This window comes from Eschrichtius robustus, chromosome 2, assembly GCF_028021215.1.
Source record: "Eschrichtius robustus isolate mEscRob2 chromosome 2, mEscRob2.pri, whole genome shotgun sequence".
Classification (NCBI taxonomy): Eukaryota; Metazoa; Chordata; class Mammalia; order Artiodactyla; family Eschrichtiidae; genus Eschrichtius; species Eschrichtius robustus.
In genome coordinates this window covers 179,018,046-179,030,477 of record NC_090825.1, presented here as the reverse complement: position 1 = coordinate 179,030,477, position 12,432 = coordinate 179,018,046, and the positions used below count along the sequence as shown (strand labels likewise).

Sequence of the window (12,432 nt, the reverse complement as noted above, 5' to 3'; positions counted from 1 at the left end):
ATTGTACAGGACAAACAACCCAGTTGCTTTAACATATAAAGAGCAAGAGGGGGAAAAAAGAAAAAAAGAAAGAAAAAGGAGGAGGAACTATTACAAGACCCAAGAAAGCACACAGTGTGTGGCCTCATGTAGATAAATATGAAAGAATCAAGGTGATACAACTTGGGTGATGGTACCTCTGGGGAGAGTGCTTGGGTGGGGGCTCTAGGGGCCGGGATGTTTGGTCTGCGGCTCTGGCCCATGATGACCAGCTGCTCAATAGATGTGCTAACTCTACAGGATGCAGCCTGGGCCTTGCCCTGATTCTTGGGCCTCACTCATTCCTGTCCTCACCTTCTTTTTTTTTTTTGGCCTCGCAGCCCGGCATGTGGGATCCCCGACCCGGGATCGAACCTGTGTCCCCTGCAGTGGAAGCGGGAAGTCTTAACCACTGGACCGCCAAGTCCCTGTCCTCACCTTCCTAACACCCTCCCAGACCCTGGGCCAGTCCATGAGCCATTGCTGCCAATCACCACCCCCCACCCCACCCCACCTCCCGCCAAGCCCCCCTCCAAGGTCCAGCCCCCTGCTGAGTTCTCTCCCAGGCCCACTCAACTCAGCAGCCTCCCCGGGACAGTTCCTCCATGCCCACCGAGTATCCCTGGGTCTCCTTATCCTAACCTGGCCCTCATTACCACCCCGAAGGGATTTTTTTTTTCCTTTTCTGAATTTTTAGGCCATTGTCAAGAATGATGTTGAGGGCTTCCCTGGTGGCGCAGTGGTTGAGAATCTGCCTGCTAATGCAGGGGAAAACGGGTTCGAGCCCTGGTCTGGGAAGATCCCACATGCCGTGGAGCAACTAGGCCCGTGAGCCACAACTACTGAGCCTGCGTGTCTGGAGCCTGTGCTCCGCAGCAAGAGAGGCCGCGACAGTGAGAGGCCCGCGCACCGCGATGAAGAGTGGCCCCCGCTTGCCGCAACTAGAGAAAGCCCTCGCACCGAGACGAAGACCCAACACAGTCAAAAATAAATAAATAAATAAATAAAATAAATTTAAAAAAAAAAAGAAAAATAATTAGCAATGGACTGCTTAGCTTTAAAAAAAAAAAAAGAATGATGTTGAAGCCTGTCTCCCCCCGCAGGCTCCTTGTGCTTCCTTCTGGAGATATTTGATGCATTTTGATGCCCATGCATATTTATTCATTTCTTTTCCCCCTTTTAGTCTTTTTTACACGGATGGCATCATCTTTTCTTCTGCTACTTAGAACATCCCAGTGCCCTGTTTCATGCCTCACAGGCTAGTATCTGGGGTACATTTCTGGGTGTGGGTTTGGGGATCAACATTAACCTTTATAAACTGCCCTCCACCTGGTTCCCACTACCAGCAGCACAGGTGTCTGTGTCCCAGTGCTGGTATCTGCCAATCAGTGCCCGTTAGGTGGGAGGTGGACACTCTCAAGGGGTTTGATTCGCAGCAAAGTCCTGAGGAGGTTGAGTTTTGGTTGCGTTTTTGTTTTTCTTTTGTTTTGTTTGAGGTTAAGAACAGGCATCTTCTAACCACAAGATCCTGGGCATCCCTCCTTTGCCCTGAACCTTCCATGGCTCGCCAGTGTCCTGGGGCAAACCCTGGCAGCAGATACTGAGGACCTCTGAGGGCTGACCTCACCGCCAGCCGGGGCCCACCCACCCGGAGCCCCAGCCCCATGAAAGGTCAAAGTCATGGCCTCTGCCTCATTCCCTGGACTCTGTGGCTTTGTCCCCCTGCTTTTCCTGATGGTGGGTCTCTACCCTTCCCTCCCCTGGGGTAGGATCGGTCCTTCCCGGGTCCACAGCAGCTTCTGGGAAGCCTACCCCACCCCTGCTCCGCCCCAACCCCCTCCTCCAGCCTCCCTCCTCCTGTGCTCTTATCCTGACCCCAAAGGTGGGAGGAGGAGGGAATGGGAGAGAAGGGTGCTGCGCTGGTGAACCGCAGGGGCACAGGCAGGGGAGGGAGTGGCCAGCGGCTGCCGGAGAGGCGGGAAGGCGGGGACACGGTGGGATGCGGGGTATAAACGCGCGGCGGCTGAGCGCCAGCGGAGGATCCACGGAGCCCAGCGAAGCCGCGCTCCAGACCTTGTGGCGCATCCCAGGAGGGCGGCCGGGAGGAGGGTCACTGCCCCATCCCCGGGCGCAATCCCGGAGGGCGGCTGGGAGGAAGAGGGCGGCAATGCGCGCCTTGGCCACGTCCGGGCCCAACGCGTCCTGGTGGGCGCTGGCCAACGCATCCGGCTGTCCCGGCTGTGGCGCCAACGACTCGGACGGCCCGGCCCCGGCGCCGTGGCCCGTGGACGCCTGGCTAGTGCCGCTCTTCTTTGGCGCGCTGATGCTGCTGGGCCTGGCAGGGAACTCGCTTGTCATCTTCGTCATCTGCCGCCAGAAGCAGATGCGGACGGTGACCAACTTCTACATCGGTGAGCGCCGAGGCGCTGCGCGGTGCCTGCGGGCCATCCCGGGGGTCGCCACGAGGGCAGAGTGGCCAGGGGCGCCCCTAGCGGTGCGTCGGAGTCCTCTCAGATAGGGATCTCTCCCCTGCAGGGCTCCCTGTTCTTTCCCTATTGTCCCTGTACCTTAGGCTGGAGGTCGCAAACTCTGGCGTTGGAGGGTTCCACGGTGGCCGGAGTAGTTAAAAGGGAGGTTGGAGAGTGTGGCCCATGGAGCGCTGGCCATGCCACTCAAGGAAGATGTCCGATTGAAATGTGGTTCTTATAACATGGTGTCCGATGAATAAAAGGAGTGGGGGAAAGACTGCGTGGCCCGCGGGCCCACAGTTTGCGCCCTCTGCCCCAGAGGCTCAGTTTACACATTTGTGTGATGGGGGTGCCCTACCTGGCTGAGTACTCGGTCAGTGTTCTCCATTCTATGTTGGCTGTTGGGCAACACCACTCTACCCAATTTTCAGGTAAGAAAACTGAGGCTCAGAGGGGCGGGGGCCTACTCGCAACCCCCACAGGGGTGAGCAGGGTCCACTGCTGCTTGAACAGCTATGAAGCCCGTGCTGGGGGGTGTTTGAAATATAAAAGGGCGAGAGGAGGGTGCCCCAACTTCTCTGCCCACGGATGCCGGGACCTCTCTGGGGGCCTCCCGAGCCACCCTGCTGGTCACTGGGACAAAGGCGAGGCCCAGGGGGCTGGGCCAGGGCGCTGGGCGGCTAGGCAGATGCACCCCACATCTAGCACCCGCACGTCCCCCCCCTGCAGCCAACCTGGCGGTCACAGACTTGACGTTCCTGCTGTGCTGCGTGCCCTTCACCGCTCTGCTCTACCCGCTGCCTGCCTGGGTGCTGGGCGACTTCATGTGCAAGTTCCTCAACTACATCCAGCAGGTGCGTGGGCTGGGGGAAGGGGTTCGCGAGCCAGGGGAGGAGTCGGTGTGGGCGAGGCCGGACCTCCTGCTGGGCGTGGAGGTGGGCGGGGCAGGGACAGAGTCTAGGTGGGTGGGTGGGGCTGGGGCAGGTGGAGCCTGGACTGGGTGGGAGGGAGGAAGACGGGGGCAATGGGGGTTGGGCGGGGAGTGGGGTGGCGGGTGCTTGGAGCCCTGCTACTTCTTGCCCCACCCGTCTCGGGATCCTAGGATGCATCTGCCTCCCCTGGTCTCAAGTCTTGGGGTCCTCAGCCTACCCCTAATGACTCCGCCCTCCCCCACCACCCTGGGCTCCTCTCTGACATCCCCCTCTCTCCTCCCCTTCAACCTGTGGGCCCTGGAGACCCTCCCGGGACAGGTCCTGCCTGTATTCGAGTGGCTGGACAGTGGGGGACCCGCAAGGAGGGCGCAGACAGGGAAAGGTCCAGACCAGGCAGGGGGGCACAACGCTGGGCTCCCGGCCCTCCCAGGTCTCGGTGCAGGCCACGTGCGCCACCCTGACCGCCATGAGCGTGGACCGCTGGTACGTGACTGTGTTCCCGCTGCGCGCCTTGCACCGCCGCACGCCCCGCCTGGCGCTGGCTGTCAGCCTCAGCATCTGGGCGGGTGAGTGCAGCGCGGAGGCCGCACGGGGTAGGGGGGGACAAGTTTTCGTGCCCTGGGCTCACACCCCACACACACACTCACTGCCTCTCCCCGGGCCTCGCTCCTGCATCTGGGAAATGGACGCAATGGCGTTCCCTGCGAGGGCTACTGAGGGCGCGGACCCGGGCAGACGCGCGCCTAGGAGGCGCTCAATGTCCGCTGCCCTAACCCTAACCCTAACCAGGGTAAGAGGCACCGGGGAGACCAGGGCCCGGGCCCCCTCGCGCCCCTCGTCCCCCGGGCCAGGTCTTCAGCCGGGCCTGTGGTGCAGGCTCCGCGGCCGTGTCCGCGCCGGTTCTCGCCCTACATCGCCTCTCGCCCGGACCGCGCACCTACTGCAGCGAGGCCTTCCCCAGCCGCTCCTTCGAGCGCGCCTTCGCGCTCTACAACCTGCTGGCGCTCTACCTGCTGCCGCTGGTCGCCACCTGCGCCTGCTACGGGGCCATGCTGCGCCACCTGGGCCGGTCCGCCGTGCGCCCCGCGCCCGGCGACAGCGCCCTGCAGGTGCGCGGCTGGGTGGATGGGGGCGCGGCAGGGCAGGGGGTGGGGGGATGGCACAGTGCGGGGGAGTGAGGTGCATCTGAGCGGGGTGGCGCGGGGGAGCGAATTTAAGAGGGGCAAGGAGCGGAGAGCCCTGGGTGTCGCCCCCGCCGGTCCTTCGCCTTCCCTCCTACCCCCTCCCCCCCTCCCCAGGGGCAGCTGCTGGCGGAGCGAGCGGGCGCTGTGCGGGCCAAGGTCTCGCGGCTGGTGGCGGCCGTGGTCTTGCTCTTCGCCGCCTGCTGGGGCCCCATCCAGCTGTTCCTGGTGCTGCAGGCGCTGGGCCCGGCGGGCGCCTGGCATCCGCGCAGCTACGCAGCTTACGCGCTCAAGATCTGGGCGCACTGCATGTCCTACAGCAACTCGGCGCTGAACCCCCTGCTCTACGCCTTCCTGGGCTCCCACTTCCGTCAGGCCTTCCGCCGCGTCTGCCCCTGCGCTCCACGGCGGCCCCGCCGGTCGGAACCCTCGGACCCGGCCGCCCCCCAAACGGAGCTGCACCGCCTGACCGTCCACCAGGCCCCCGCCAGGACCCCGAAGCCAGGCAGCGGTGGGCTGGGGCCGCGCAGGCTTTGTGTCCTGAGGGAGCACGCTGCCCCCCTCTGAGCCCTCTCTGGGGGAATCAAGATGAGCCCCTCTGGAACAGGAGCTGCTTAAACAGCAGCTGCTGTAGTTCTGTTATTAATGTCTTTATTTTTGTCCATGTTCATCATAGTGAAAATGTTTTGCGCTCTTGTACAACTTTGCCACTATTGATATTGTAATTATTATTTCTGTGTTTCCTGAAGTTGAAGATGCTTTGCTGATGGCACTTCCTGGAACTTTCAAGGAAGCATCAATAGACGTTTTCACACACTGCCTTGCAGTTGACTGTAAAATTGTAAGATTCATGCCATTTTCAGAGATGTTAAAAAGTGAACACGATGTGCATCTTAAAATTGATAAAAAGGTGTTCTTCTTGCTACCAGGTGAGCGTCCAGAATCCTGGCTGGAAAATAATGGGTGTCATTGAATAAATAAGGCCTCCCTGGAGCACAGTGCACAGAGCTGTTCCTGGGAGACGGAGGATTAGCACTACGTAACAAACCACCCCAAAACAGAGAGGCGTAGAACAGCATCAGTGTATTACCACTCACGATTCGGTGGGTGAGTGGGCTCAGCTGGGCGGTTCTTGTGACCCATGTGGTGTTGAGTGAGTAGCTGACCTAGCAGCTGGACCAGGAAGGCCGGAGAAGGCTTTGGTCTCACGCTGGCAACCAAGCACTCCTCCACAGGCTGCCTGGGCTTCCTCCCAACATGGCAGTCTGGGGAAAGTCAGGCTTATGCCTTGACGTAAACTTCCAAGTAGAGGTGGGAGCCGCAGAGCCTCACTCCTTCCACGTTGAATTGTTGGGTGCTGTCAGAGTCACACCCAGATTCAAGGTGGGGGGAACAGACCCACCTCTTGGTGGGTTGAGCTGCGTGTGCCTGCTGGGCAGGGGGAGGGTTAGGGTGAGGCCCTGCAGGCCTCAGGCTTAGTCACCCTGAAGGACAACCGCCCATCTCTTGGAGGGCCCCCGTCCTCCCAAATTATTTGGGGCCATCCTAGGTCTCCAAAGAGCCCAAATTTGCAAAGATGTTATGTGAGAAGGGGAGGCCATTCCATTCTGACATAGACATTGGCCTGAAGCTCGCTTGTTCTGGTCTTCAAGTCCTGGTCTCTGGACCAGGCCGGGCATGAGGGTGAAATCTCCCCTTTGCCCACAGACCCTGCCCACCTCCCTCCCTCTCCTCGCCCCATCCCCCAAAACTCAACTCAGGGAATGAGTGGCAGGATTTCCTGTGAAAAAGGAATTTGAAACAAACAAACAAACAAACAAAAAACAGGGAATTCCCTGGCAGTCCAGTGGTTAGGACTCCATGATTTCACTGCTGAGGGCCCATGTTTGATCCCTGGTTGGGGAACTAAGATCCCACAAGCCGTGCGGCCAAAAAAACAAAATAAAACAAAAACAACCGAACACAGTTCCAGAGGGACTCTTGGGCACCTATCTCAGAGAAATGAAAACTTCTGTTCACACAAAAACGTGTACTCATGTGATCATAGCAGCTTTATTTGTGATAGCCCCAAACTGGAAGTGACCCAGCCATCCTTCGACAGGTGCACCCGTGGTCCGTCCACACCCACTCAGCAGGTCTGAGTTGTGAACACACTGTCGATACACGCACACCCGGGGTGGATCTCTGGGAATGACGCTGAGTGTAGGAAGGAAGTCCCCAAAGGTTACATGATGTACCATTCCATCTACGTAATGTCCTCGAGGTGACAAAAATATGGGAACGGAGAGCAGATGAGTGGTGGCCAGGGTAGGAGATGACAGGAAAGGGGCAACATGAGGGACCCTTATGACAGAGCCACTCTGCCCCTGGACTGTGGTGGAGACACAAACCTACGCAGCTGATAGAATTGCAGAGAAAACTCACACACGAGTACAAGTAAAATGGGAAATACGAATCCATGGGTGGGATGTAGCAATTCCAATATCCTGATCTCCATGTGGTACTACAGTTTTATAAAATGTCACTGTTGGGAGAAGCCTGGTGAATGGTATGAGGGAGATATCTCTGCATTAGAATCTACAATGATCTTGGGACTTCCCTGGTGGTCCAGTGGCTAACACTCCGCGCTCCCAATTCAGGGGGTCCGGGTTCCATCCCTGGCCGGGGAACTAGATCCCACATGCATGCTGCAACTCAGAATTTGCATGCCGCAACTAAAGATCCTGCATGCCGCAACTAAGACCCGGCGCAGCCAAATAAATAAAGAAATATTTTTTAAAAAAATGTACAATGATCTCGAAAAAGTTTTTAAAAAATGAAGTTAAAGTGTTTAAAGGGACATCCAGGAAGAGGCATCGTTCCAAAACTGCAGACCCTTGGTTTATCCTCAAGTCTGTTCAGCTGGGCAGTTTTCAGAGCCCCTTCTGCTTGCCAGGCTCTGTGTACGAGGCACCCTCTGACCCCTGCCCACACAGAGCCCCTGTCTAGCTGGCAAAGGGGCCAGTGAGTGGCGAACTACCTAGAGAGATGCAAATAAGAGCAGTGAAAAAGGTTACAAAGGAGATATGTGTGCCCTTTGTGAGTAACTGTGAGCCTGACCTTGGTGGCAGTGATTCCAGCAAGGCTTCCTGGAGGAGGTGCGACCAGGAAGTGTGACCTGAGCTCAGAGGTGAGGGAAGAGCATACCAGATGGAGGGCACAGCCGGTGCAGCTGAACTGGGAGGGGGTGAGGTGGGGGGTGGGACCCGAAGCCACAGCATGGGGATAAGCCCCGGGGTTCCGGGCGGGTCGGGAGAGGTGTTAATTCCAATTTCAGATAAACAGTGAAAAAATTTTAGTATCATTATGTCCTGTGCGATATTTATTTGGGATACATTTAAAGTTATTCGTTGTTTATTGGAAATCCAAATGTAACTGCAAGTCCTGTATTTTGTCAGGCAACTCTACCCTGGAGCATTTCTAAGGAGCCACAGGAAGGGCTCGGCGGGCCTCAGTTTCCCCGTCCGACCCGGGAAGCTCCTTTACAGGTGAGACGGCGCCCCCTGGCGGCCTCCGGCGGAAGCCCCGCCCCCGGCTGCAGTCCACAGGTGCCCGGCAGGGGGCGCGCGCACCCCGCGGATGGTCCTGGCTTCCCTGGGTCCACCCCACAAAGGGACCCCAGGGTCTAGGGGGAGTCGCTTACGCGTATCGCAACCTGGACCCGCGGTTCAAAGTGTCCCTGCTGCAAAATGGGTCAAGCAGAGCCGCACTATGAATGTTCTGGGTCTCCTGGGCCCTTTCTATGAAAAAATATTAAAAATTCTATTTTGCAGCTGCGTTGGTATAACGACGAATTACTTTAGGCTGGATTCATGACTATCTATTCCTTATAATTATACTCGCTTTTTTCTTCCTACTTTAAAAGAAGTTATAATTACATTTTCATAGACCCCGGTTCACAGGGACAAGGCAACCTGGAGGCTAGTCCGGGTTCTGGGATTTGGGGCTGGGCCCAGCATCCCCTCCAGGTCTTTCTTTTTATTTCCTTTTTTTTTGAGATTGAGATGGTGAATAGTTAACTTGCCCTCCACCTCTGTGTAGACAGACTCCAAAAACACCATGGGATGAGGGAGGACAGAAGGGAACCCATGAATTCATTCATTCAACCAACATTTATGTGTCAGGCCCAACCTCAGGATTGGAGATGCAACCAGCCGTGATCAAGGCTAAGGAGGTTAAACAACTGCAGCTGTTTTGAACAGAAGAGCCCGGATGAAGATAAAACAGGGTGATGTGAGGTTCCAGTTTGAATGAAAAGGCACAGCTGGGGAAGGGTGGTCCAGGCAGGGGAATGGCCAGGGCAAAGGCCCTGAGGCAGAAATATGTTTCAGGGGGAATATATGTGGGAAGGAGGGCAGTTTGGGATCTGGGCGAATTTTTATTTTATTTTATTTTATTTTTTAATTTATTTTTGGCTGCATTGGGTCTTCGTTGCTGCCCTCAGGCTTTTTTTCTCTAGTTGCGGCAGGCGGGGGCGAGTAGGGGCTACTCTTCGTTGAGGTGCGCAGGTTTCTCATTGCAGTAGTTTCTCTTGTTGTGGAGCGCACGGGCTCTAGGTGTGGGGGCTTCAGTAGCTGTGGCTCGCAGGCTCAGTAGTTGTGGCTCACGGGCTCTAGAGCGCAGGCTCAGTAGTTGTGGCGCGTGGGCTTAGTTGCTCCGCGGCATGTGGGATCTTCCCGGACCAGGGATTGAACCCCTGTCCTCTACATTGGCAGTCGGATTCTTAACCATCGCGCCACCAGGGAAGTCCCAGAACTTTTAAAAAGATGCCGCACCCCCCAGCCTGAATGGAGGGCAGGAGGAGTGACTGTCTGAGGGGCTAAGTGAGAATCAGGCTAGTTTTTACAGGACCCCCACAAGCTGGTCTGGCCAGGAAACCTTAGAGGGCTGGGGGTCGCTGTACCCATTTCCCATCTTGAGAAACAGAGACCAGAGCAGGGTCTGTACTAACCTAAAATCACACAGCCAGGACCCAGGTGCAACCCAGGCCTTCTGCCCGTCCCTGGTAGAGCCAGCAAATCTGGTATCAATTCCCAGCTCCCTGCTGGGCTAAAAATAGGACCCCCTTCACTAGAGGCAGCTGGGAATCCTGCAGCTCCTCACCCTTCCGGGCCAGGCACCTCTGGGAAGTTGCACCCAGCTACTTAGAGACAACCACTTCCCTCTGGGAAATGGGGGACAGAGTGGCACACTTCCTGCCCTTCAGGAGACCCCTCCCTGCCCCCTTCCCTTTGACCAGAGGGGAATGTCATCCTCAAAACCACTGTAGGAGGAATAAATTTAAATTGGCCCATTTTAGAGAGGAGGAAACTGAGACACAGGGAGGCCCATGCACCTGCCTGGGGTGGGGGAGGGGTTGCATTCTGAGATTTGGCTCTTTGGTGGAGAGGGGGCTTTCCTGCACGTTGGAACTGATCTGGGGCCTGGGCCTTAAAGGGTGGCTTCCCTCTTCCAGCTCACCTGGGTCTCCAAACTCTCCCCCCTCCTCGGGCAGGGCAGTTGTTGCCCCTCTGGTGGCAGGGGCGGGGCAGGCAGCTGGGGTTGGTGGTTTAATAGCCTCAAGGTGGAGGCCTCCCTGCCACCTGCTGTCATTAGGCTACGGGCAGCCCAGGGGCTGGAAGGCTGGGTTAGTGAAAGGGGCAGGCAGACTCTGGCCCTGGGCTGGGGGTGGCTCCCTTGCACCATCCCATGGGCTTGGGAATTCCCCAGAGAGCGGATGGGGGCGGGTGATGTCCAGAGGGGGACTACCCACAGAAGATGGCAATGCTGTGCGTTGTCTGTGTGTGTGTTGCGGGGGGGGGGGGGGCTGCACACAACCCCCCCACCAAAGATCAGGGACTCTGGCCCCTCTCTGTGAGGGCCCTCTGGGTGGCCCCCGCCGGCCCCCCAATGCTTCCACTTGGCTCTTATCTGAGCTGGAGCCTGGGCCCCTGCGATTAGCTCGCAGGCGCGGCCTCAGGGGCTCACACCTCCCACCTGAGTCCACAACCCCAAGCCCACCTCCCCCAACCGACTCTGGGCCTCAGTTTCCCGCTCTCTGAAATGGGGACATTAAGAGTCTCTGCTACACAAAAATGTGAACCTCATCCCTTGGGCACATGGCCGCACAACCGAGCGCTCAAAACGTGGAAATTGTTGTTGAACTATTATTACCAAGAAGATAATCTTGTCTCTCCTTCTAGAAGGTGTGGGTAGTCAGGTTCCCAAGAGGTCATGGGAACCTCAGGTGGGGGTGGGAGGGTAGGGGTCAACAGGATTTCGCGAGGAGCCCTCCTAGGTATCTTGGACGCCCTTCCCCACCCCCACGCCTTTGCCAGTGCGGTGCCCCCGCGCCTGGCAGCCCCGCCCTCTCCCAGACCCCTCCCCACCGTGTAGCGCCCCCATCGCAGGGCCCTGGCTCCCTCCCTCCGACCCCGCCCCGCTCTCTTTTTCCGTCGCCGCAGCTCCTTCCTTTATCAAGTCTCTAATCCCCATTTTACAGACTTGGAAACCGAGGCACCACTCTTGGCGGGGTGAAGTCTCGAGTTGCTTAGTCTAAGGGGCGGGGGTGAAACTCTGAGCCCGGTAGGTCTATCCTAGGCGCTCGGTAAGATGGGGAGGGGGGTCCCGGACCAGGCTAGCGTCCCCAAATCCCATCCAGACAGAGCCCCAACCTCCTCCCCTCCCTCTCCCCCTGGGGCGCTCCCAGCCCCGCCTGAGCCCTCGGCATCATGTACGCTCGGGCCCGCGGCGCGCACTTTGCCCACTGTCCCTAGATAGGGGGCGGGGTATACCGCGTCCCTGTTCCCCTTCCCTTTTATTATTTATTATCATTTAAAGGGGCCGCGACCTGAGAATTTCCGTCCACTCTCTCCCCTTCCCCAGCACCCCTGTGCTTGTCGAGCGTAGTCGGACGAAGCGCGGGGGGCGAGGGGGCGTCCGGGAAGGCGGAGGGGGCCTCACGAGACCCCTCCCCGCGTCCCGAGCCGCGGCGCTGAATCACCGGCGAGGTATTTGCATCTGAGAGCGATTTGTCACCCGGTGATTTGTCTGCGGGGCGGTGAGCGCGCCGGTGGGGGGGGGGGGGGAGGGAAGGGGCGGGGGAGGCCGCGCGCGGGGAGACTTTTACCAATCGGGTCGGTGGGGGGTGTAGACGCGGACTCGGCTGGAGACTCGGTGAGTCGGCGCGCGGCACAAACCCGGCGGTGGCCGGGAGCCAGCAGCGCGCAGCTCGCGGCCCGGGCCGGAGGCCAGGCGCGGCCGGGGCAGGGCCAGACGCCAGGCGTGGGGCATGCGCCCCCCGAGTGGGCCCTGCGCCCCCCGAGCGGGCCCCGCGCGGTGAGGCTGGGGCAGGGGTGGGCCGGACTTTTAAATCGCGCGTTCGGTCCCGGGTGGGCGCCGCGCGCCCTGGAAGCCAATGAGGGGGGTCCCCAAAGTTGGTCAGGGACGTGGGTGGGGGTCCAGGGCCGGAAAGGCGATCCCAGTGGGTCGGAGTTGGTGTGGTTTTCTCTGCGACTCCCTTGGAGATCTCACCCCCTGCCATATTGTACGGGGGCGAGCGCGGGGGTGACCGGGGGTCGCGAGCGTGTGTGCCCCCTCCCAGCGGAAGGAAGTGGTCTCTATGCGCGCGCGGGGGGCTGTGGTCGGGGTTGTTTCATCTACTCCCGCTGGAATCGGTGTTTTATTCGGTAGCCCCGAGGGGAGTGGGAGCGCCGGGTGGGGAGGGCAGTTCCCTGGCGACCCTCCCCAGCCTGGATGGTTTATTTATAAAGTGTCGACTCTGGGGCAGAAAGGGGCCCCTGGAGGGGACACCAC

At 58.7% G+C, this 12,432-nt stretch overlaps 2 protein-coding genes across 4 annotated transcripts in view; both read left to right on the top strand.

The window, feature by feature from the left end:
• Nucleotides 1-2,185: 2,185 nt before the first annotated feature.
• On the top strand, nt 2,186-5,449 carry KISS1R (KISS1 receptor). Its single transcript, XM_068535076.1, has 5 exons — nt 2,186-2,429; nt 3,216-3,340; nt 3,849-3,984; nt 4,295-4,527; nt 4,717-5,449. Exons 1-5 carry the CDS (start codon nt 2,186-2,188, stop codon nt 5,164-5,166), a joined length of 1,188 nt encoding a protein of 395 aa, XP_068391177.1. The 3' UTR covers nt 5,167-5,449.
• Nucleotides 5,450-11,543: 6,094 nt separating this feature from the next.
• ARID3A (AT-rich interaction domain 3A) overlaps nt 11,544-12,432 on the top strand; it is a 33,698-nt gene continuing 32,809 nt past the window's right edge. Inside the window, exon 1 of one of the 3 annotated variants that reach the window (XM_068537438.1) lies at nt 11,544-11,627. The gene's annotated coding sequence lies outside the window, so the exon portion shown is untranslated. Of the gene's footprint in view, nt 11,628-11,713; nt 11,794-11,831; nt 11,956-12,432 lie in introns of those variants that run through there. The other 2 variants (XM_068537437.1, XM_068537436.1) reach the window with 2 other exon arrangements.

What these genes read in the sequence shown, in the direction of transcription:
- KISS1R (XM_068535076.1), top strand. Translation starts at nt 2,186, where the DNA reads ATGCGCGCCTTGGCCACGTCCGGGCCCAACGCGTCCTGGTGGGCGCTG. An exon ending in GGTGACCAACTTCTACATCG is followed by an intron (nt 2,430 to 3,215) that starts GTGAGCGCCGAG and finishes CCCCCCCTGCAG; the next exon opens with CCAACCTGGCGGTCACAGAC. An exon ending in CCGGCGACAGCGCCCTGCAG is followed by an intron (nt 4,528 to 4,716) that starts GTGCGCGGCTGG and finishes CCCCCTCCCCAG; the next exon opens with GGGCAGCTGCTGGCGGAGCG.